Source organism: Leguminivora glycinivorella, chromosome 9 (assembly GCF_023078275.1).
Source record: "Leguminivora glycinivorella isolate SPB_JAAS2020 chromosome 9, LegGlyc_1.1, whole genome shotgun sequence".
Lineage (NCBI taxonomy): Eukaryota > Metazoa > Arthropoda > Insecta > Lepidoptera > Tortricidae > Leguminivora > Leguminivora glycinivorella.
The window spans coordinates 12,089,321-12,116,992 of record NC_062979.1 but is presented as its reverse complement, the minus strand read 5'-3'; the positions used below and the strand labels follow the sequence as shown (position 1 = coordinate 12,116,992).

General features: G+C 36.0%; 1 protein-coding gene across 3 annotated transcripts in view; it reads right to left on the bottom strand.

The window, feature by feature from the left end:
* LOC125229602 overlaps positions 1-27,672 on the bottom strand; it is a 120,545-nt gene that overhangs the window by 2,425 nt on the left and 90,448 nt on the right. For all 3 annotated transcript variants that reach the window (XM_048134481.1, XM_048134482.1, XM_048134483.1), the window contains one exon: positions 14,722-14,848. In XM_048134481.1, the coding sequence (XP_047990438.1) occupies positions 14,722-14,848 (127 nt within the window). The remainder of the gene's footprint in view (positions 1-14,721; positions 14,849-27,672) is intronic.

The window sequence follows — 27,672 nt, the reverse complement described above, 5'->3', positions numbered from 1 at the left end:
AGCCTGTTTATTAAATAGAAAGTAAATATTCTAAGAATTCTCATTTACATGTATCGACTAATGCTTATAATACTACCGCTGTAAGGTAACAGAGCTTAAGAGGGTTTAAGAGTCAAATGCGCATACGTCGCTTTGGCTGAATGCTTTAAAATAATGACGCGCCGCCGCCTCATACGTCGGTCACATAGTAAATTCAATTACTAATATGAGGGAGGGAGAGTAAGAGTGTCAGGAGAGTCAACTAATGACACTGAACGCTAATAAAGTACAAAAATAAAATGTCAATAAATATTAATCTATCGCTGGACATTCAATACTTGGGGTGTTAAGAGTCGGGTTACATGTTGATTATTTTCGGGTCAATATTTGAAAATATATTTTTAAGTTTTTATATCCTAGAAGAATTATATTTTTATATTTATATGTTGTCATTTTATCTGAACGAGTTCAAAAAGTTTGGTATCATTTGAAGTTGGTTCCGATTTTAATTTGGTAGGTACTTAAAACCGTCAGCGATATATGAAAAGGACGCTTAATTTCCAAATGTTATTAACCCTTAAAGTATTTAATAAGCGTGTCGGGCCACGGACGGACGGACGGACAGACAGACATGGCGAAACTATAAGGGTTCCTAGTTGACTACGGAACCCTAAAAAGCAACACACTGGCATTTAATAATTGACAAAATTAAATTTACATGAATATTTGATCAACTTTCACTGCATCATGTGAGCCCGCCGCGGTAATCAATGGATAATGTAAGAAAGTTCTTCGGAATTTGATGGTCGCGCGATGGGCCCGAATAAAAATTAATAAAATAAAATAAAAAGGCCAGGACCCGACGGTCAAGTCATTTCAATTAACATCTCGAGACGTGGAAAAACTTGGGCTCGCCGTTAGGACCATTTGGAGACATTTCCGATACCTAATATCATGTTTATATGAAGTCTCAACTTTTTAAGTTAACCTTTAACTCTTCGAATGATAACTCTGGGGCTTTTTACAGCTTGTAATGATTTAGTACGTTTTTACCTTATATTAAGTAGGTATAACTGTAAGGTAAGGTGGAGAAAGAAAAGATTGAAGGGCTTTTCTTGAGTGGTATATGTTCCGTATAATGAAGCACCACGGGCGGCTTTCCATCTTACCCGTAAGGAATTCCGTTCAATCTTCACCCACCTTACCTTGTATAATATTTCGAATATTACAACAGTGTATGTACTTAATTACGTATAAAAAACACCCGCATGCCACGATTTCAGATGACTTTTCCGGCAAACTTTCTCGCTAAATTTTCTTGTAAAGATCTTGTGAAGAGTCTTGAAAGCAAGTTTAGTTTTATATTTACGTTGCTAGGGATTTAAAAAAAAGAATGACGCATTCAACACTCATTAGTGACAGATACCTATCAAGCTGAACTAATTTTGGTATATTATTGACCGGTTTCACCGAACTGACCGCAGTTTTTCACCGAACCCACACCAGCCTTCAGCGTGTTATGTGATGTTACATAGATTCCAAGCGGGCAGCGGCCTGTCAACATTGCCCAAGAGTTAATGTCGAAAAGACAACAAGATCCGCCGGCAAACAACTCTTTGAGCTTCGCCGACGCGTGAATTTTCTTTACCCTCGCATAGTTATACGTGACAATATTTTATGAGCTCTTAATAAGCTAGTTCCCTATGGGGTGAGATTAGTCCTTTCTTCTCTTTATCTGTCTGACGACTGCCTTTATACCTAGCCCTTATGTTGTGTAGTAGGTAGTAGGGCTACGCTACGACTAATATAAGCATAATAGTCGTAGGCCTACTACACGGTTGTTTTTTTTTTCAATATGATGTAAAGACTTATAAAAAAAGCGCTGGTGGTCTAGCGGTAAGAGTGTGCGACCCGCCACCTCCGAATTGAAAGCAATTCGGAGGAGTTTTTCGGAACTTATGTGCGAAGGCATTTGATATTTGCCAGTCGCTTTTCGGCGAAAGAAAACATCGTGAGGAAACCAGACTAATTCCAATAAGGCCTAGTTACCCTTTGGGTTGGAAGGTCAGATGGCAGTCGCTTTCGTATAACTAGTGCCTACGCCAAATCTTGGGATTAGTTGTCACAGCGGACCCCAGGCTCCCATGAGCCGTGGCAAATGCCGGGATAACGCAAGGAGGATGATGATGATGATGACATAGACTTATAATAATAATTTATTTAAATGTAAGAATTAATTGAGTCTATGGAGTCTCAGCATGCACAGGTTTTGTATAAATATGGTTAAATATAGCTATTATACGGACCTAACTGGTGACCTTAACAGCCTTCCTTGCACCAACTATCAGCATTGCGATCCAATGAGGAATGCCGCCAGCATCCTACCTCATAGATTTAAACTATTTACTAAGTTGCACACTGCATTTAACTAATGTAGCTATTCTATGCCCATATTAAGTACGTTTTGATACATTTTTCCAGTTTTTAATTGTAAACTTAGCATTTGTAGTACCATTTCGGTTACAATTACGCCCCGACTTTGTATAAAAATCATCTAAGACTGTCATTTACGACCCTATCAAATCATGGGTGTAAAGGACGTTATAGCATTTTGACGTGTCCTTTACAACCATCTATCTTCTAAATCGTTTAGTTTATCACTACGGTTGCTACACTAGGTTAAAGATACTCGTAATCTGCATATTTTTCTTATACACGTCACAAATATAGGTCAAAAAAAACAAAAAAAAGTGGGTTTATCTTTCTCTTGGAAACCTGCATTATATGTCCTTTACGACAATTGAACCGCTTAGTTATAGTTTCATACATTACACATACATAATGCGTAAAAGTAATAAAATAATTAAAATATTTAATAGGCCTTTAATAAGGCTATTCCAAACGCCAATACTCTGTACAGTAAAACTCAAGCATGTGTTGCTACACTGCGCAAGCGCACCATGTCCGTAAATGACCAATCGGGGGTCAACGACCGGCTATCGCACTGATAGTAGCCGTATCGATGTAACTAATCTTGGTACTCCCGGCTCACCTGCATTTCATTGGAGTCGACAGTTTGTATACATAACGAAATTTTCTTTAATTTTAGTGTTTTATTATCGAGTAAAATTTTATTTTTATTTTAGTCAGAGAATACGAGTACATTAAAAAGTAAGTGAACAACTCGTATGTGTTTAATCATTTCCACATTTGTTCTGTAAAGTGGATTAAATGTGGATATCTGTTGTAAAAGAATACCAAAATAAAAGCCCCCCCCCCCCTTTTATTTTCTTGACGTTACAGCCGTCTAAAAACTTGGTAGACGATTATCTTCGAATTTTCATGACCTACATATTACTTAAATGAGGTCGCGTTATCAGCAAATATCGGCAAATTACCGATAAAGTGGATTCAAGTCAAAACCACATCCAATCAATTTCAAATCCAAAGCTGCTGTAATACAATTGACTATTAATTTTCCATTAAACACTATAAATTTGAGGGGATATGTGGAATGTGATAAAGAAACTAGTGATTATATGCGAAAGTACATTCCTCTGTTAAGTGGGCACTTGCTCTAGAACTCGTACCTGCTACTTGATAACAAATGACACTTGATTATCTGCCCTAAAATGTCCCAATTAATTTTGTTATACTCTGTCAAACAATTCTGTCAGTAAATAAGAACAAAGAAAACTATAGGTATCCTTTTCTCTAGCACGCTAAAGAAAAGGATGCATATAGTTTTCTTTGTCCTTATTTACTGACAGACTTGTTTGACAGAGTATACATATGAATATCCGTCGCGGGCGGCGGTTGAAACAATGAAAAAATTCACGTTGCGCCTAGACTTATTAATTGTATAGGTATTATGTAGATAATACGCGGAGGCCCTACTGACATGACTGAATCTCTAAAGTCAAACCTCTCGCTCTCTCGGAGCTACTAGTTACAAATTACTTGTAACTTTCAGCAAAGAGGATTAAGTATTATAGAGAGTTACTGTCATAGTAAAATATGTCACCACAGTGCATACATTGCCATCTCTCGTCACAGTCTTAAAACTTTTGAACCTCAGTTTTGATAATTTGGCCCATATTCTTAGCTTGATATGACATATCAAGCTAAGAATATGGGCCAAATTGTCAACATTTTAACACATTGTGTTAAAATGTCAAATATTAGTATTAGCGCCATCTAGCCGAGCGTCCTCCAAAGGTGTAACCCCATCTACCTATTTCTATATGGTTCTGAGGTACGTTTTTTTCTTAGACTGTAGCTGTCTATACGGAGCTGTATATACGGAGTTACATAATATATGTCTTTGCTTTCAGCTTTGAAAAATTGGCCACAGACATTCGCTACGCGCACGACTGTCTCGCCTTCTAGCATTCGCCAATTTGAGTAAAAGCGTCGATCCAGTCCTTGGACATTCTTTGGGATACTGTGCTCTTAAGTAACAACAAAAGTTATTTTTTAAATTCCATATGGGCAAAATTACCATGACCACGGGTTAGGCGCCGTGGGCCATAAAGTAACGACTGGAGCGGTCATCTGAGCCACCATGTAATTTTTAAAGCGTGCTCATTGGCTACTTGAACCCTTGGAGCCCTAGGGGTCCTATAAAACAAGAGTTATGACTTATACAAAACATAGTTTTGGTTAATATACCCGAATACCTTAACTTTTAGATTGTGGCAAAAATTTGAACGATTTAAGGCTATAGGAACCTATAACTATATTAATGACTTTAATGAGTAATTTGAAAAACATATTGTATGTATAATGTCACCATTTTTTAATTGCTGAGGGAATTCTAAACAAATTAAGACTTCTGATTTATTGTCAATTTTTTTTCTCTTAATTACTTTATACGTAATGATTAATAAATCAGTCTGTGACAAGTAAACATGACTATCATGTCATCATTATTATGCTACGCTCTGTCTTCTACTAGCTATGTAATTGTTATACTCGTGTCACCCAAAATGAAGCGCCGATTTATTAAATTTAACCTTTAATAGCCCAACATTACGACCAAGGTACGCGTCTTCCCGAATGACACGACACTAGATAAGCCTCGACTATAAACGGTATAATCCCGGTGTCCCGCGTAATCGCGGGATAAGCCGGCAAATCCCGCCGCTGCGGTAGGTAAGCATTTGACAGGAATCTTGGAGTAAATTCCGGAATGCTTCCTTCGTAGACAAACGTTTCCACAGTCGCGTGTGGCACGGCAATGTGGTCGTAGCATATTTACCAAAATTCTTATTTTTATATAAGAGAATATAATTACAATATTGTAAGCAGTGAAATTAGTTTGAATGAGGTAAATTTATATTACTTAATTTAATTCAAAAAGTGTAAAAAATTACAACATCGCTGTCGCGCGTGGTATAGCAAGTATAGCAACTTATAAATTCTCTCCCCATTTCCGAAATTTTATGAGGTAATTTTCTCATTTTACAAAATGGCATAGTTTATTTTATGGTACCTGCCTAATTTTTAGTGGCTTTCTAGAGTTAACTATACTATTTCATACAAAAATTAAGTGCTATTTTTGGAAGATAAAAATGTAATAGCGATTTGACTATATTATTATCCTCACATTCATATGATATAAATGAATATATGTAGGTACAAACAACAATTTTTATTTGAATTGGTATGGGCGTTTGACGATCTTTGAATTTTATGTGCATATGATTTATATCAATATGTTTTTTGACATTAATTTAATTGGCGTTGCACAAAACACGTGACAATTTCTGAAATACATTCATACTAAGTCGTGTAATAAGTGTATTAACACGCAAATGCATATGTTTATACTCCTATACATGACCATTTGCAATAACGTACAAGATATTATACATGCAAAAGTCAGTAATTAAAATCATGTTGATTCAATCGGTCTTCTATAAGTTAATCCTCTATAAATTCATATTGTTTATATAAAAAAAATATTAGTCTTAATCTCAATAACTCAAATGGACCCCAAAAAGAGGACAACGTTTCTTAAAGTATCTAAGTTGTCGTCGTAACGCTACCAATTATAAATTTATTGAGCCCTTTTTTAAGGTTCCCATCCCGTAGTTAACTAGGAACCCATATAGTTTCGCCATGTCTGTCTGTCTGTTCGTCCGTCCGCGGTTAGCAATAAAAAGCGGAATAAAATGTTTTATTAGCTTACCCCCCCCCTTGCTACACGTAAAATAGGGAGTGTTTTTTTTTTCATTTCAACCCTAACGTGTGATATATTGTTGGATATATACCTAGGTATTTAAAAATGAATAGGGGGTTCACGAAGATCATTTTTTGTATTGTTTATATTTTCGGAAATAATCGCTCCAAAAGTTTAAAAAAAATGTAACCCCTCTAACTTTTGAACCATAAGTTAAAAAAATATAAAAAAAATCCCAAAAGCAGAACCTTATAAAGACTTTCTAGGAAAATTATTTTGAACTAGATAGGTTGAACAGTTTGTGAAAAAAATACGAGAAACTACGGAACCCTAGACTGAGCGTGGCCCGACACGCTCTTGGCCGGTTTTTTAACGTAGTAGTATGGACACGTGCCACAGAGAGCTAGCGCCTCCCGGCGACAGGAAAGCACCGCTTAATATTGTAAACACAGATTCATAGACAATGCTCAGCTACAGATAACCCCCCAATGCCGCAGGGCCCAATTCGAACAAACCTAATAAGATACCACAGCGGTACGATATGGACCTTTCAGTGTCATACCCTGTCATCAAGAAACGTTGCTTTTGAGATATCTGTATCGTATCGTCATGTGATCTTATAAGCATTATTCGGATACGGCTGGCACTCTCTGTCACTAAGAAAATGCGGCATATAAAAGCGTCAGAGCTTGATCTCTTAAGCTGGATAACTCAAGTCTGGATAACTTCATCTGTGGGCAAATAGAGCTGCTAGATTAGGGTTTAAAATGTTAAGTTTCGTAATGAGTTTACTGTAATAGTATTTTTTTCGTTTTTTTTTGACTTACAGGATTTTATATAGTAGGTAGGTATTTCAATATCAAAATAAAAAGAAGTCGGTTAATGAAGTGTGTCGTTAATTGTTACAAAGCTAGCACGTGACTTATGACTTATGACATGTCTAGTCAAACATGTGACATGTCATCGTAACATTCAAAACACAGCCACAGACATATATCTTCAAATAGAACACGAAAATAATCTATGTCGTATTTTACAAGTCATCATAGTTTTAAGAATTTACAAACAAACTCTATAGTCAGAACGTTTCAGGTTTTTTTTTTTATAAAGCTTATCCTATTTTATGTTCATTCGAATAAATTGTTAGGTAATAAGTTTGAACCATAATATAAATACGTACTGAATCATCATCTCCAATGCGCAAGCATTAATCCTAAAATTGGTAGTTGTTAATTCAAAGACAACAGTACATTCATATGAGTCGCATCATTACGTGCACTTCAATTCGTTCGTGGTGCGCGTGCCGCGGCCGCTGCAGGACACCATCGGGAGCGCAGACTTCTGGCCGAAAGGTGTGGTTTTTCGGCGGTTCCGGGGCAACCTGCCAAACTCTACATCGGGGCAAACGACGCAACGGAGCCACGCTGTTCCGTCATCGCCCAAATCAATTGTTTAGTTATAATACTTTTATTCTTTGTAATGTTTTTTTTAATGTTCTTATTTGCTGTTTTTTTTTTATTTAATTTCATAACGCATTGGATTATCTGTAATGTCATTGAAATATGTTTTCAAATAAATAAATGACAAGAAGTACCTGTCATACTTAAAATTTCTAATGTTACCCTGCTGCGACTCCTCAGACATATCTGTGCCTCCTCAAGCATCACGTAAACAAGATATTGATTTAATTTCAAATTCACGATAACCACAACTACAAGAATGCATGTTAATGGCATATTGGACACAGATGATTGTATATCTTATGCAGATTGCGACATATCGTGTTCACAGAACTGTCAAATCGCATCTTAGGTTATCATAAGTTAGATTACTCATATCATATTGCCGTCTAGCCAGATACGACCACAAACACTGTGGCATTGACACTAATACTATGTGTGATTCATTTAATATAGTTGTCAGTGGATATCTTTATGTTGCTAATGTAAAGAGCATTTGTTGCATCCAGCAGGGTTAGCATATGATTGCCGCGAGAGTATGTCGACGCGAAATAGACTACCCGTCCTTATGTTATTAATACGGTTATAGGAAGACGTGTCATCTACTATCTCGCGGCGACATACTCTCGCGGCAATCATGTGCTAGGCCTACTGGGGGACTATTAGCCATACGGCGACAAAAGTAAAAAGAAAAATACTCATTAAAACTTCAGAAAATGGTCATGTTACTTTTATAACAACTACGTAATTTTTTGTTTTCGCTTGGCTTTCAATGTACGATTCTAATATTGTCAGAAATCTCTACAGTGCGGTACAAAATTATGACTTATGTTATGCAACTAAATGTGGTAGCAAGGATTAACATTAGATTATTAAATAGCAGATTATTTGGCCAGACTGTTATAATAAAACCCATTCCATACGTTTCTCGTGCGGCACATTAATACATGGTATTTAAGAATATTTAAGTAAGTATAGGTTTTTCTTCAGGTTACCTACATATATTTATCCACCCTGTTTATCTATTAATTAATATTAATCACAAGTATTTCCTTTCGCGACTTTGAATACCTAATTAAAATCAATTAATTAATATAACTGTTAATTATCTACTATATCTATATCTTTAGGTATATACTATAGGTGCATATTTCTCGTTACCTACATTGCCTTTATTTTTAAATTAAATAGATTAAATCGTAAAAAAAGTTTCGGTTGAAACAATAAGAAAGAATGACCTACAATTTAAGGAAAATTTATAACGATATGTTTGAGATAAAATATGATTCAGACCTAAATTCATGACATAAAGGGAATAGTTGCAAGTGCTCAAAACATCCATAACATACCAACCAAAAGTCGTCACTAAGAAGACGGCAATAAAGGCGTTGCCAAAACGTATTGGGCGTTCGCGTTATCGCATGATAATGAGAAGGGACAAATGCGATCGGAATCAGGGTGGCTAGCCGAATGGCACAATCGCTCACGAAACGCTCACGAAACGAAGCGCTAGTAGATATCTATCTCTATCGCGCTTGCGTATTGGCGCGACAGAGCCAGCGGCGTATCGCTTTCGTTTGGCGTCGGAGAAATGCCATTCGGCTACGGGGCCAGGTCAGTCGCATACGATGCGATAAACCGACGACTTTCGATAATGGCCCACAAAGTAGACAAACAATGCATCATGAGACTCACTACTCACTGTGACAAATTTCGAATTTGATAATATTCTAATCACCATATTTTAGATTCATAATTTTTCTACAACGTGCTCGTTTCTTTCTTCAGTCGCGATTTTCGCGAACCTTTCAGCGCTTCTGAGGAAATTTGCCGAATCCTACATCGCAAAATAAAATGTATCTGTGCTAAATTACCTACCTACTTGAAAATAAACGATAAATGACATATATTAGCGTTGCTTGTTTGATTTGACTAAGTATAATCAATACTAAATCGTTTAAACTTCAGAGGTCATATAATCGTCATTAAACGTCATTAGGTAGAACCACAGAATAATAAATAGTACTATCGATTAAGGAGGTATTTCCGATTTAAAAAATAAGTTTCTTTAGTAAGTACTTAACTCAATGACCTCAACATGGTACTACTTGGCAAAATTAATGAATAGTAATTGTCGGAAAACTACTTATTTAGATAAACTAGCCTGAACTCATGATAACGAACACGCCCATTGATATTTTTCGTAGTAAAGATTTGATTGGTGTGACTTTTTGACATCATGACGTCATTTTAAGTGATTCCATTCCGCGCATCATGTGTTTTGGTAAAATAATTTATTACTAATGTAATTTTGCTTTTGGTCAGATTGAGCCGCTTCATAGATTTTGCCGCGATGTACGAGCTTTATTGCATAGGTACCTCTTATATCAGCTTTGAAGCCTTTGAACGGTCTGAATTTTACTTCAGAGTAGCTAGAATACTAGATTGCTAGTACCTAGATATGCCATTAACAATAACTTAAATTCAAAGTGACCTGTATCTTCGATTATCTTTTACATTTTAACAAAAAAAAATTACAATATTATACGACACGAACACAAATGTACAAAGTTTAACCGTTACCTTCATTTCAACTCTTAAATATTTGCACCTCCCTCATTGTAACACTTTGTTTACAATACGTCCAGCGTCACATTCCATATTATTTGCGACATCAACATTGGAAACAAAGTCGGGACCACCCACCTAGCAATTGTTAACCAGATGTTATAATAAAGGCAATAAAATAACGATATGCTATCATTCGTTTGAGGCCTTGATTTTGACGAGCATGAAACTTGTATTTTATTAATTGTTAATAGCCGTCAATAGGCCAATTAATGGGCCGATTCGGGGATTGGCGCCGGTGCCAAATTATCGTATACCGTCTTGAGAAAAAAACTACGTTAGGTTATAATTATTTACTAATACAACCATTAAAACGGTAATTTTTGTCAGTTTTCAAAAACTTTTGGAATACTGCGTAAAATACCTACAAGTATATATTTCATATCATCGTCTACTGTAGCATACTAAGCGTATGTCTACATTTATTTTTATTAAATCGAAGCATTTTTTGCAGTAATTTTAATATTTTTTGCCTCTACTTGTGTTAGGCTCAAGCAATTATGTATAAACAAAAATATCGCGAGTCACGACACCCTACAGCAAACGTTATACGTCTTGCGGTTCCGAACTCTAACGAGGTAATCAAAAACTGTTGAAAAGATTTCGTTTTTGTCAAAATTTAGAGTAACAGCTGCCGAATTTATATAAAAACTTTATTCTCGTAAAAACTCTTCAATATTGCCTATAAAATCAAATGAACACAACACTCATTTTTCATAACACTAACAATCATAAGTTTTAAAGCAAAAAAATCTTGATAACCTTTCACGGAAACGTTTCCCCGACGCGCCAAATTATGTTATTATGGTCCAATTAAATAATAATGAGCACGCATGTGTGTGGTATTTTTTTTGCAAAACGGAGGGCCTTATGGGTTTTATATTATTATACTTTTATAAAATAACAACTTAATTTGGGAAGGCACGGCACCGCCTACTTCGATTGATTTCATATAATTTTCGTTCCGCCTACCTTCTCCCGATGAATTGCCACAAAAAATGAACCACATAAAAATCGGCGGTAAACTTGAACGAAATTCTTGAGATTTTTTTGACAAAGCGGATAAAAACATCGGGCAATGTGACAATATACGTCGAGCAAGTTATCTGTAAGCAATGAACTTTGAGTTTTATGTAATACTGATAATAACAGAACTTATAAAGACGGCGGCGCTTAAAAATACCTCTGTTACCACTTGAAAAAAGTTTGTTCACAGACGTACAGGCAGACAGTATGATACGAGTCAGAAAAATGGTATACCAAATTTACTGTTTCCTAAGTACTTTCCTATACCAACTTTCGGGATTCGCTTTACAGAACAGAGGACCGATCTTTGAGTCTCACGCGTTCGAATTCAGAAAATTGACACTGAAAATAATAAGCAAGTCACCGTTTTCAACCGGTATTTTAGTGATAAATCCCGTATGTGAGATTCAAAAATCGGCCCCCTGGCTTTAAAATATTTGAAATAATTTCCCTAGAACCCTAGGGCATACGATACGTCCGTTATTCAGAAAAATCATTTTTCTAAATCACTTGTAGTAATTAAATTTCTTTATCAGTACTTCAAAATCTAATTTTAATTAAAAAGTATCACATATTTCACGCGGTATTCGTCAGGAGGCGGATACATTGATTCTGATGAAAACTTAACTCCAAGCTATTCTGAGCTCTGAAATGGGTTGAAATGTACCGGGTAAAGGGTCAGGGATGAATGGAGTCTCAATATTAAATCGTTAAATTTAATATTGGCCACGTTTCTTTTATTGCCTCACAACTAACACGTATGCTAACATGGGTCAAGTGATTAAAAAGTTTTGTAGCATCAAATAAATGTTTATTCTCACGCAATTATTGTTCATATTAGATTAATGGTTTTCCGGCTAGCATTAGTTAACATATAGAAAGTATAATTTTATTGTTATAATTGATGGCCAATATTGTTTTTTTTTATTATTGGTCGTCTGATCTCTCGGTACATCATTGGATACCTAAAGTTACATCCATCGATATATTATGTTTTCATGACTCGCGTATTTTCGCAATAAATATGATATTAGGCTTTTTAGATAAACAACAGTATACACGAAGTAATTAGGTATCTATTCTACATAATGTCATAACACTATTTGAATGAAAACGATTGTACAAATAAATACTTACACTATCTCTACATAAGCAGATAGCCATTTATAATATACCTAATGTTATTGTCTTTACTAGGTCACTATTCGCTTGTAACACGATCCCTGCAATCTTGATTCGCATTTTACACGTACACCTTTCTGTGTAATAGACGTCATAATAACACGATATTGCAACCTATGACCACGGCCTAAAGTGCAAAATGTAACCTAAAGTGTGCAGTCTTCCGATTGCTTTACACAATATGGAAGACTTCAATGTGCCTGCATTGCACGGGCTAATCTAGGGGTACCCTTTCATTAAGTACTTTAGGTATAATACTTGTTTTCATTCATAGTTTTATTGATCGGATTTGCAAGCAAATTACACTATTATGAATTCGTAGATAGACTATCATATTGACAAAATTGTACCTTATTCTTCTTAGTCGATAGTTTCATGTATGTACTTAATCTTACTCGATATAAGTACTTATTTACAACGGAAATATTTGCTTTTGCCTGCAATTTTAAAGACGCACAAACAGATTTTACACTATAGGTATTTCCTCATATCACTATTCTTCATTTAATTGTTTTACGCCCACTTTATCATCCGACTAGTATGCGAATTGCTAAATATTTGCAAAAAAACACGCAACATATCTCGACGCGCGAAAAAAAGAAATGTGAAAGTATATTTGCGGAGATGACCGCTAAAAGTTGCATACTCTTACATCAAACATTGAGTAATATCATATAATGGACACTTATCTAATACATGTTTGCAAATACTTGTAATTTCTCTGTTTAAAACAAACTATGAAGTCAAGTAAAAATGTATGAAATATTTTGGCCACGTTCACTAAATAATCACAATGATTGAGTTTTAAAATTAGTGTATGTTATTATACGTTTTATATTCACATTTTTTGCTTAACCTAAGGTCCGAATACCGAAGTTAATATGTAGCTAAATATTCTAAAAATAATCATATAGATGTATGTTTCGCAATAAAATTGTATACGACCAGCAGGCGTCGACATAAGAAAACTGAAGTAAAATATCTACAAGGTAAATAATAATCTAAGAAAATACATATATCGAATTAACACTCCATAATAAAATATTATTACTATATTAGAGGTATAACATTAAATGCATTGAAATCCATACCTTCTCGCTATCACATTTATTTGAAGCACAATTGCCTAATACATATACATTTTTGGTACCTACATCCGTTTTTGGATAAAGTTAATCAGTAATTACAATCAAATTTAAGTATGTAAGTACTTATTCACCTAATATGGATATCAACACAAGTTCATAATTATCTACTTATATTCCGATTTAAAGATTTTAGAAAACTATTATATTTGCTTCATTAAAATGTTGCTTCACTGAAGAACATGACTATAAAACATTGAAATTTAAATAGCTATAGGTAAACTTCGTCCTCAAGACCAACTATGAAATCCTAGAATTCACAATAAAGTAAATCCTTAGTATTTCCGACGTTTTCAGTAACAATAATACATGTAACATAATGGGGTTGTTATAAACTTTAACCTCGCTTATACCCCGTTATGGCGCGTACCTGCGACTGGCCGTTGACCCTTCAAGTATTGACATATTCCTATACGTTCCCGAGTACTACTATTATACCTACGTAGTGTATTGTGTAGTTGTATACGCGGACTCGTAAGTTTTCACCTCGCAATGCTAAACAATGTTATACTTTCTGGAATACCGAGGTTATTACATCTACGCAGCTACGTTTCAATATCAAAACTGTATTTTACTTTATTAATGCAAAATGAATCATAAGAAGATTCATTTTTTCGTAGTTAATGAACATATGTTAATATAATAATACATATCGTCACTACTTTTAAAAAATCTCGTATCTCACGCTGTTCCTCAAAGTTAAAACGCAGTAAGTCTATATGCATTCCATACATACTTACTACAATTTTCTTTTCATTGACTGATGAGGATACAAGTTTTTTTTAAAGTAGTGACAATATGTAGTTCGAAAAGATTTGCCTTCGCATTATTACGGAAACGTACGAACGTCTCATAATATGAGCATGACAAATACGAACGTTTCCGGAAAAATACGAAGGAAACCCTTTTCGCATTACATCTGTAGGTACCTGGGACAGAGAATGAATTTTAACTGTAAAATGGGCGTAATTTTGCATACCTATAAAGTGTAGTAACAAATCTAAAAGTGAACAGTAAAGCACAACGACACCTGATTTTGTGTGCCTTTTGGATAGATCCTTCCCTCATTTTCCTTCAAACGACTACGATTACGATTATTAAAGAAGTTGGTACTTACGCTGGTCGTTTCCATCGGAGCGAGCCATGACAGTGCCGTTTGGCAACACGTTGACGTAGAGGTGCGAGCACTGGCTGTACAGGCGGACCGACCGGACCATCGATGGCACCGCACCGCAGATCACCACCTGCCGAACAAACATCCATACTTAACATTATAAATGGGAAAGGTCCTTATTTTCACGCCGTGCGAGATCTGAATCCTTCGTCGTCACTACCGAGTTCTATAGCCAGATTTCGCAACAGATGATGATTATCCATACTAATATTAGAAATGGAAAAGTGTGTGTGTCTGTTTGTTTGTCCGTCTTTCATGGCAAAACGGAGCGACAAAATGACGTGATTTTTTAAGTGAAGATAGTTGAAGGGATGGAGAGCGACATAGGCTACTTTTTGTCTCTTTTTAACCCCCCTACTTCCCTAAAATGGGGAGTGGACGTTTGTATGGAACATTCCGCAATCTTCGTATTTAACGCGAGCGAAGCCGCTGGTAAAAGCTAGTTTTCTCATAAATTGACCCATAAACCAAAGAAACAGTGATCAAGCTCACTGGTGGCGAAGCCGGGAAACATTTTCTATTTAAATTTCTGACAGCTTTGGAGATCGGAATCTTCCATCTTACTTTAGCGTGGTCTATTGTCAAATTGAGCTAAATTTGGTCCTTATTTTCACGCCGTTCGCCGGAATCCTTCATCGTCACTACCGAGTTCTATAGCCAGATTGCGCAACAGATGATGGTTATACATAAATAACTGCACAATTCGCACACCCCGTAAAGATTATCTGACATATTAAACATGCAAAATCGGGTAGCTCACGTAAAATTTTGAAAATGCTCCTCGTTACGGAGCGAAACATGTCGAGCGATCTTCGACAATTTTACGTGAGTTACCCTATTTTACATGTTTAATTCGCACACCATCGTGGATGACATAATCTATATTTGCACCCCTTGTAAGATAATTAATATACAAAGATTTCATTCAAAATTATCTTTACGGAGTATTGAGGAGAGGGTGAAAGGTTGCAGTGTAAATAAGAATATTTTAAACTTATACACACAAGCACATCACGTGATAAGTCGAGGTTAAAATAATATTTTACAAGCCATACTCAATGCTGCTATAGTAGTTCTTTGAATGGTCAGTAAAATGAGCAAGGTATATGTTTATATGATAGTTATGTGTACTGGTCAAGTGACGAGACAGAGCTATCGACCGAGCTCACGAGGTGTGAACTCATCACCGGCCACTCGGCCTAGAAAATAACCACACTGTCGAGAATGCCACTCGGTCTTTGATCTTTCCACTGGACAGAGTGCTACCTCGCAATTATACTAACACAATAATGTTGGCAAATGGCTGGCAACGATCGTAATTATCAAATTTGACATCGGCATTAATCATGTTTTCATACTAATACCACAGTATAGTAAAGAGTACTATCGTATGCTTACTTTCGCGTTGACGCTCCCCTTGTCCCTATGAAACTTGTACAGTCACCATGAGATATGCCAGAACGCTCAAAGTGTTCAAAAATAAAGGCGTGTTTAGATGTTTGTGAGCACCTGGCCGGTCGATATTCATGGTTCTGTATGTTAATTCAGGTTGGGCATTTTCGTGAAAAAAGATTAAACCTTTTTTTTTTTTTCAAAATAGGTAATTTTAATGTTATTCCTACTCAGAATCACGAGGCCTTTCGATCCCATTAGGTAAAAAAAGCGTCCCAAATTTAATTTACAGCGGTTACAAAGTGGAAAGTAAGTAAGCAAAATAACAGAAAATTTAGGGACCATTTTTTTGTCACTTGTTTTTTTGTCCTGGATCGAAAGGACTCGTGATTCTGAGTGGGAAAAACATAAAATTTACCTACTCGTACCTTCGAAAAAATATTTTTGGTGATTTTTCTTTCGAAAATGCCCGGTTATTTACGTCTTACGTGTAGACGTTACTTTGAAAATTATTTTAGTTTCAGTTAAGTTTTCACAACTCTCTAGGGTTCAACACATGTAGATCCTTGTTGGCATGTTAAAACCGTCTATGTCTTTGCTACGTCAATTTTATTATTCAAATATCATAGACATAGTCCTCAAACACTGTTAATTTAATACATCTGATTTATGATTATCCCCTCTAAAAGTTTCTATATGTACCATAATTGTCTTTACTGATCGTCACTTTTGGGCCTAAAAGAGCTATCTTGTAAGTGAGATCTGATAATAAGATAATCACTTTGCATGTCACGAGTGTCACGACCTTTATACGGGCGAGGGTGAAGGGTGGGAAATCACAGGGTAGCTATCAATGCATGGCATTTGCTTACCCCACGTTTGTCTTTTGAATCATGCAAGAGACGGGCCAGTTCATACATTTGTCATTCATAACTGCGAGTAAGCCGCGCGTTTCTGTCGTACCGGTAAATAATATACCAGCGTAATGTCAGAGCCATTTTGAAAAATCTTTATAATACATATTTTAACGGTCCTAAAAAAATAGTAGGGAAAATATCGTGTTAAAAAAAACGAATGTGTAAAAAAATAGTAAAAAATTTTGTAGGTAATATGTATTTAGAATACATATTTTATCTCTAAAATATAGGTCTCAGTATCTATATTTTTTCAAAAAATCCTAGTAGGTAACTATTTATTTATTTATTTATAATTTCACTTACTTTATGATGTAAAATTACTATAATGTACGGAATTTTCGAGTTTGTTTTATAACAAAGCGCGTGTCTTGTAGTTCAATGTTTGAGTTATGTTGATGTTTAATTAATCAATATTTGCTCAGTAATAAATCCACAAGCGAAGTGGAAAAAACCTTTACTTTAAACTATCATCGTTTTGTCAATGAAATTCGTATGTCACGTGTTTCAAACGTGTAAACACGTTTCATTCAACAATTTTAATCATAAACTACGTTGTGCACAATCAATGAAATGTATGTACGATATTTAATTAAAGTGCATTCAAGCCAATAATGTTGTATATAATTATAATCAGATAGAACATAGAGAAATACTTCGTTTTATAGCACGGATAATGGACATCATACAACGTTACATGGAGAGTTTGCATTGTGAATTTAACAAGTTCGACTTGTTGCGGTTTTATCCGTTTGAAACAAAAGTATTTTAGTAAATGGAATAAATCACAATGTTGATGATACAAGTTGAATTTGTTCGAACAACAAGGTCAAACTTGTTAAAAGATATTTGATTGAATCAGCCAAACATATGTTTAAAACAATATCGGCCCAGCCACGACATTGGTCTAAGCGCGGCAGCGGCGAGCGGCAGCCATACGTGCGAATGAAAAGTCCCATCGCTGTGTCTCGCTTTAATGTATGGCCGCCGCTCGCCGCTGCCGCGCTTAGACCAATGTCGTGGCTGGGCCGTAAGAGTCATGTTGCTTTTATAAAATCGACTTAATGATTCAAATAAAATATTTATTCAAATAAAATGAAACTTATGTAGAATGTTCTAGTTACACTTAACAAAATTTAACTTGTGGTTTGAACCAAAGAGCACGTAGGCACTATTTTAACCAAAAAACTCGAACGAACATGAAAATTGGTTGTTTTTTCTCTCAGTGTACAAGCCCAATTTTGATTGTTAAGTAATGTAGGTACCTAATATGTCTTATCCCTTTCTTTCTGACACAAAAGTCTGAATGACAAAGGACAAACCATTAATTGCTAAGGATCTAATTGAAGGTAGTAGCGTGTTTATATTATGCTCTTCTCCTTGTCCAAGAGGGTTTAACACTGTAGTCCGCCCATGGTGTGGCGCCAATCACTTTCTTGGACAAGGAGCTTCGCATAATTGTGATCGAACTTCACTTAAGGTAAGTTCGTTTCATCACCTAATTATAACGCCACAAGGGCTTACCAAACGAAGGGTCATCAACGTCGACATTTTGTAAGGCTTCTCTCCTTATAGCACGGACACAGCTTATTATTATAATATATAATTTGATTTTAAAAATGTGATACCTAATCCAGGATTGCAAGCTGAATGATAAAATCTATACGAGTAGGTATTTCTCCTGAATCATAGTAAATGCGTGCATACGACTCTTACAATCATAGGTACTATTTTACGACTTCGGAAGTCATTGTATAGGACCGATGTCGTCACAGTGTGACGGAAAATGATTACTGAGTCGTTCGCACGATAACATTACTGGCAGCAAATCATCGGATTACGCCAACTTTAGTCACTGGTCTTGAGTCTAAGTGTCGGAATGTGCGTCATACGTTTGATGGTAACTCAATACCGTTAAGCACTTAGAAGGCAAAAGAAGCATTTGGTTAAGGAATTTAGCGTGCGTAATCGGCAGCGATACTTTATATCAGTAAAGTAACTGCTGGTATCTGAATGTGTTCGTGTGACGTCAAATCTGGTTGCATTGAAAAGGAAAATTGTCAGTGACCCACGATTGCATTTATAGAAATAGGTACATTTAAAAGAACACTGAGAATGTATCTGTTTCAAGATCCATCCGAAAAATCTAGTCTCCAAGTCCGTGTTGCATCCAAGATTTACTGAGAGAAACTAGGGAAACTCCAAAATTTTGGCATCGCTGAAAACACGCAGAAGACTATACGCCAGGAACCTTTTTGACAAATCAATGACAGCGGAAGATTGGGGTCATTTGGGGTCTATCCATTTGTTATTAGATCCTCTTTAACTTTTATAATATGAAAACTAAATCTACATCTACCTAGTCTAATATTTTCCCATAGGCAAGGATTATGTAGGTATCAGCAGCGGCTGGTCCATACAAGCCGATTGCCACCGGCTTGCCAAAAATTGATTACTAGTAAACTACCTAATGTTAAGGTAGGTTTCTTTTTGCTTTGGTGTTGCCTAGCAGAAATTTTCCCCAGCCGCCACTGGTAGGTATATAGGATTTACATAACACTATCATAACTATACACTGATGATGCCTACAAATTTATTATTTTCAAAATGTGTATTAACGTGATATTATGATATTAAAATAAAGAACCATGTCATTTGTTATCATATCATGTCATACATGTCAACAGTGCCACCTTGGTTTTAGCCTAAATGGCCCATGCATTTCAGAGGTACGCTTTTTTGTATGGGCTTTGTCTGCCCCGTATTATATAGTCCTGGTATAGGAAATGAGTTTAGTAGTTACACAAGACTGTTATTGACACCATGTCTGTAAAACGTTTCTCTCCACCCAGTCCTAATGAAGAAGCTAGAATCGTGAGATCCGTGTTTGTGTGTGGCCGATGTCCTATCGCGGGGTGATAGCTTGAATTAGTTTCCCTATTCTGGCCATGTATGCCTACTGCTACAATAGTCAATGAGAAAGTATTGAGCAAAACCACTGTACATAAGATCTGTGATCCCATACAACAAAAAGCGCAGCGTAAACTGGTTGATTCTTTACTTAGGTTAGGCAAGCAGTAGGAATGATGGTCTTAAGCTTTCACCATTAATGGCGCCTCAACTGACTCATTATGTAGATCTGATCTGCATCCCGTGAACCCCTGAACTTCACAATACTGTTATACGGGCCACCGGTGAATTTGGATTACACTGTTAACAAGAGCTGATGAGAACGATTTGGAAGAAAACCTAAATCTGAAAGCATGAGTGTGTGAGTGAGATATGTACTTCAGCCACCGGCAATATACCTAATATTTAATATTGTACAAAAAGAAGACCGCAAAAATATTGGACATAATCTTATTTCTATGCAGCCTTATTTTTTTGTACTAAGTTTTTGCCGGTGACTGTATCTACCCTATATTCAAGTTGTAAGTAAGTATAGATAACTTTGTTATATATAAAACGTATAAATAAATGACACTTTTTGATACTACGGAATTGAGAGAGACTAACACACAAGACACATAAGTTGGTTTATATTGAGCTGGCCGTAGCCTGAAATACGGCTATTCCTAAATTGGAAATCGCATTTTCACGTTCAGACGATTTGTCGCCTTCACCGTATCTGTAGCCAATTCTTTTTAATGGCCTGTAACGTAATGTATTCGAGTATGGTACAATAAGTACGGTGATATTACCTAAGCTTATTATATGCTTCAGTAAACTTGATTGTTTTCAGCGCCCATTGCAATTTTCATCGCCCGAACTGACAAAGACGTGACATGACATGTCACACCAATGTGTGATTTTTTGGGTGAAAATTGAACTGCTTGAATTTTTTTATGAAGTAGGCAAGCAAGCGTACCAGCCGCCGAGCACATCGCCACCCATGGACATTAGTAACATCAGGGGAGTCACTTATGCGTTGCCGACCTTTGAGATCCCTAAATACCTGCTTCTTGAAGTACCCCATGTCATAGCGCAAGGAAAACACCTCAGAAGGTAGCTCATTCCACAACTTGCATGTTCTGGGCAAAACGAGCGAGAGAACCGTTTGGACGGCTCACGCTGCTGACTCGATACTCCAGCGCTCTACCAACTGAGCCACCGAGAGACATCATCCGTTCATTACCGTGGAAGTGAAACAGATCAAACGTCGTCGCACATACTTAATTAAAATCGTAACATAGTATTGATTTCCTCGTCATCAAGCCTTCGGATAGAGCCTCAATCCATAATCACATTAAATTTATAATTATTACTAGAAACAACGGCTTCAAGCACCACAATAAGGAAACAATCGATCGTTTTAATGGGTCAGGCGTGCTCGGCTAATCCGTCATACTGAGGGTTCGGAATGCAATCCAGGCTATATTTAACCTTATTTATAGTAATTGAAAGTCGGTAGTCGGTTAGTGTTTAAGGATGCGTTTGGACGTTTCGAACGCGAGCGGGCGGTGTCATATTCAGGTGGGAAAGCATAGGCTACCGCGACGCGGTCGCCGCTCAGCCATATTGCGTTTCACGTGAACTTTGTGTAAACAATACTGGGATTATAATCTTTAATGTTGAAAGACTTTCTTCGACTGTTTCTTTAATTATGAAGTTTAAGAAGAATTTGCGTTGAAGTAAATTGGTTAACAACGATACGAAGTCATACAAATTCGTCAACATAAGTACTTATCAACAGTTTTTATTGTTACTTGATAATTCGCAAGCCTTCCAAAAGGCACACAAAAAGCGTTTTGACAGCGTAGCGTCAGCGGAGCGGAATGCGCGCTGAATGTCCGGCGCACCGCTATCATTGCGCTCCGCTAACGCCCTGCTAACGCTCCGCCTACGCTCTCAAAGCGCGCCTGTGTGGCAGAGCTTCAAATTTAATGAAGTGATTGCTATGTGTTATTATTTTTCCTATTACCCCTAGCTCAGTTAAAGTACTCGTAAAGATGATTCTGAGCAGAAATCAAGATCTTGAGGGATTAATTTTGAGAATAAAATTAGGGTAAAAAATGTCCTTCAAATAAATTGATTACACGCAGGACGCACGTGGTTTTATTTCAAGAAATGTCATGAATAAAAATACAGATAAACATCTAATTTGTCAAAAATAGACGCAATGTTTACATTTTGGTGCTTGTACGTTTTCGTAATAAAGGTTTTTATATTTATCTAGATCTTACTTAAGTGGATATGTCGGTAACACGCGCAAACCACGTGAAGCACGTACAGGACTATGACGACGACGTTCTTCTACGGGATATTTTTAAAATAATTTATACAAATAAAAAAAAACTCTTATCAGATTTTTTTCTCGTAAGTCAGGCACAGTCAACCAATTGGAGCCCTAGGCCACTCTACAACCATGTCAAAATGTCAAGCAGTAAGAGATTTCACACAATCTGATTTATAACGTTACTATGACATAGACAGTGGCCTAGGGTTCCAATTGGTTGACTGTACAATGTACATGATAAAAATTATGTCTTAGAGAATTTGTAAACCACGGACATTCAGGATCTCCCCGAGAGATATACCTATAAGTATCCATACTAATATTATTTATAAATGGGAACGTGTGTGTATCTGTTTGTTTGTCCGTCTTTCACGCAAAACGGAGCCACGAATTGACGTGATTTTTTAAGTGGAGATAGTTGAAGGGATGGAGTGTGACATAGGCTACTTTTTGTCTCTTTTTAACGAGAGCGAAGCGCGGGAAAAAGCTAGTTACATATAAATTAGCAAAATAGCAAGCATTGCCACACTGAGAGAAAATACAACCAGTTTTCATGTTCGTTCAACAAGTTTTTTGGTTAAAATAGCGCCTACGTGCTCTTTGGTTCAAACAACAAGCTACTTGTCATTTGAATCGGCAATATATTTGAATCAACAAGTCGATTTTATAAAAACAACCTGACACATATTGTTTTAAATATACGTTTGGCTGATTCAAACGTATAAACCGCAACAAGTCGAACTTGTTAAATTCACAATGCAAATTTCTCTCAGTGCACTTATCATAACAACAACCGTATGATCGATGTGGATCGATCAGTACCTAATTAAGAAAACGTTAAGAAAAAATGGCCCTAATTTTCTCATAACTTTACACAATCATCTCACGGTAACACCAACTTATAACGCTTGTTAATATAGAATAAGCTCAATTTATGCATATATGTGTATGTAAGTACTTCTATCGCTCCAAAACGTAAATTTCGAAATCCGTATATTAATACCGATATAAACTACGCGTAATCATATCATAACACGTCAAAACAGTCACATTTGGAAGTAACGGTCGGATTCTCAAATATAAATGATGTTCATTATGTTAATAGTTAAGTATAATATTTGTGGGATTTGTGGAAAGTACTTTATGTTCATAAGCTTTAATAGAGTCGTTAGTGTGTTTCTATTATAACTTGATCAGAGAACTTAACTATACAACACTCGTAGTGCAGAAACCATTTCGGTTACTGCACTGAAAATGAAAAAAAAAAAAATATATATATATATATATATATATATATATATAGAGGTATATCTACAAATCTGATTCATTTCCATTGGTTAAGTTTGATAGGTACTCGTAGGTACGTCAACCAATTGGAACCCTAGGCCACTCTACAACCATGTCAAAATGACAAGCAGTAAGAGATTTCTTACAATCTGATTTATAACGTCACTATGACATAGTTCTATAGTGGCCTAGGGTTCCAATTGGTTGACTGTACTGTAATTAAGGATTGTATAGGCCAAACTGACCCACATTCTTTATAGGACCGACTCCTAAACTAAATCTCAAATAAAAATCTACTTTTCAATTAATACAACACGTTGACATGTGACTCACAAAAAATCATGAGGTAATATTTTTTTTCGTAATTCCGGGGTTGGCTGCATATTATGCATATTAAAAACTATTTAGTAGGGCATTATAATCCACCTCTTAAAGTACCTATGATCAAACATAACATTAATCACAGGTCGGATAGAGGGTGTCCTACGGCACATTAGAAGGCTAACAGCTCACCCTATCTGACCTCTGATAGTCAACCTTTCTCTTGTCTCCCTACAAACTAAACTACCAAGTTCTGTATGACATAACCGTACCCTTCAGTAAGTGCCTAGTTAAGATGCCAGCACCCTTATCTGCAGGTTCATGCCTCGTTTGGCGGTGCCCACACGCGCGACTGATAACGGCCACGTAATAATTGTTTTCGGTAGATAAAACATGCAAACAGTTTAAGAGGATAGGGGACGGCCGATTTTCTATACAAACGTGCTGATTTTCCTCACTACATATTTATAAAATCGAATATATTTTTATATCTTTACACAATTCGATATTCTATATTTTATATCCTGTAGTTACAGCCCATATAACCATAATCGGTCGCCGTTCCTACGCAAATCCTCCTATTTTGTGTACACACAGGTCTTCGGGTCTCAATGCTTAGTCGCAGTAGGGTCGACGTTTAGTCGCGGCGACCCAAATGGGGACGATTGGTAACAGGCACAAATGGTCACAGAAGTGACAGAAGTGTGCACTACGCGTGCACACATTGTTACCGTTTGGCGACTACTTTCCCAAAATCATTCGTTCATTTCATTCTTTTCAAATGGCGACTGTCAGAGACGTCAAAGTAAAAAAAAATAAAATCATTTGACATTAAAATGTAATGGCGTATGAATTTGTTAAAGATAAATATTGTTTGCATTTGTAATATAATGTGGGCTAATTACCATGGCCAATTAAATTGCTCGAGTGATTTCATAAAATAAGTCTAAATTTATCAACGCGCCATCAATTTACCTCAGTTTAACCAGTAATAATATTATTTACTACTCGGTGTTTGCGTGTTATGTATATTGATTGGTGAAGTTTTAGTGCTCCGGTGCATATACTATACTGAAATAATAAAAATAATGCCTAGAAAACCAATAAAGTTGTTAAAATATGGATTAAGACGGTAATATTCCATGTAAAAAACAGTCGCCAAACGGTCACCAAACCGTCGACAAACGGTCGCAAAATGGTCGCAGCGTACACGCGTGACCGAAAGAAGTGAATATTTATTATATTTTCAAAATGGCTTCTTGTATTAATTTTTTCCAGGTATCCTCAAACTTTATAAACAATTAAATATGCCGTCGTACTCAGTTACCCTCACTAAAGAAGATTAAAAAAAAATTGTAACGTGCGTACCGAGCTGCTGGGTTGTAAAGGATCGGGGATCATATTATTATGGTCTTCTATAGAGCAACTAGTATTTTGCGGCATTTCACAATTAACACTTGTTGAAGTAGTCGTCATTAATATTACTATCAACATTAATTTCAGCGATCTGTACTTCTTTTGTCAAGATTTTTGTATAGATAAGTGTCTACAAATTTGTAATGTTAAAGAGACATGAATAAAACGTAGTAGAGTAAATAATGTGTTTTTTTTGTAACCCAAACAAAATACTTGTAGATACGAGTGCGGAAAAGAGGAAAATCGATACGAGTAGCGATAAATTAATACACGAACGAAGGGAGTGTTTTAAATCGACACGAGTTGTGAATGTCCTTTTCGCACGTGTATCTTACGACGATTTTCAGTACCTAAATCTAAGCTAAGAGTTTCGACCAGACAAGAAATGAATCATTGCTTGATTTGCTCGCACTACTGCGTTAAAAAAAGCAGCATCTGTACTGAAAAAAACTATCATTGCGCAACAAAAATTCTATTAATATCACAGTAAATACTCTATTTCATTTGATTCCTACTTTTATTGTGTAAAGCAACACTACACTTCATTTTTATCAATAAGAATTAAAAATTATATATTTCATACATTAAGTAACTATAAAGTGCTTATCTATTTGTATTATCATTCTGCACTTTTCTTAACTTTCCCACATTTCTATAAAATGTCGAAGAGTGCTTAAATGGTCGTCGTCGTTTATTATTATTTAATTCGCTCATATTTAAATGATTCAAAGCAACCAGTCCACAACTTCACAAGACAGTTTGAGAAACCTTCGTATTTCAGATTGTCATTTGCGGATACAGTGGTTTAGGAGCAGTTCGGTAATCAGACCTACACATGTGTGTACAAATTCTGTCAAAGTCACTGTCAGAAACCGTTCTGACAGTGACAATGACAGCCACAAATTCGTCCACATGTTGTTACCGTTATGTGTGCAAACGTCGACTAATAAAGTGTCGTTAAAAGTCATTCTGACAGTGACATTGACAGCCACAAATTCGTACACATTTTGTTACTGTAACGAGTGCACACGACGACTACATTTTGTTATTGTATCAATACGGTCGCATTGTTTGCACGACGTTACCACGCGTTATGTCACATTTGACAGTTAGTTACTGATTTGAAGATTTTGCGACTGAAATGGTTGTATGGGAGTACCTATAATTATGTACTTGAAGTGGACGTTTGATTCATTCGAATTTTTAGTTATTAAGAAAGTTGAAAATTTAAAATATTTCCAAAACATCAATATCCATGGAGGAAAATGAGGACAACATTTCTATGAAAAACTGGTTAGGAGCGGCTTCCCCTTCCATCTTAATGGAATCATGTTCAATGTTTGAACAGGAATTTGCAGATCTGATAAAACAAAAAGTTGTTGTTTACAAAAATGTCGAGGTTACGTGATTACTGTATTTAATAAATGTCATGATTATAATTTGTTTTTTAAGCATATGTTAAAATGTAGACAAGTTAACATAACTACAGCAAATATTTTTACACGTACTACAAGTGTCACATTCACGTGCTATGTATCTAGTTAATCAGAGATGTCTTGTCTTGATTGTTCGCCAAAAACAACACCTTTTGGGTAAATTCCCTGAGGTAAATTACCTTTTTCTATTATTTTAGCATATTTTCGTCTAGACATGTGAATGACATGTGCATGGCGATAATATCGAAGATTGATTATGATTGTAGGTCGGACATTAAATTCAAAGGCAAGGAACATAAAAGTATATCCCCAATAGATACCTACTAGAGTGTCTTGAACAATTATTCAACATTATTCTTTGGTTATTTTTCTGAACTCGCAAGAGGAGCTAAAATTCCAAAATCGAAAGAGTTTTGCTTATTTTTGCTGCGTTACTCAATATAATGAATAAGGCTTCTTTTAGCCATGTTTACTCTGTGTTTAAAATCACTAGCTGCAAAAACACAGGGAAGAAAAATATCAGATCGACAGACCTCTCCTATGGTGTCTTAACAAGATGATAGGTAGCAATATTTTAGGGTGACCTGAGATTGATACTCTATGCTTTGTGTTTTTATTTTGTTCCGATTAGTTTACAATCTGAATAGATCCATTAATTAGTAGCCGATTGAACGAGCAACGAGTGCCGGTGATGGGCACGGCTGACTGAGCGGGCGAGGGTTGTTCGCACCAAATTGTCCAACCAGACGTTCAATACCTATGAATTAATATACAAGATTAAACGCGAATTAGAATAAAATGCAGAGTCATGCACACTCTGTAATAATTTTAAAATTCGATGGATTACTTCTAATCGCGATAATCTCCAAGTTAAGTAAATTCGGTAGCTGTT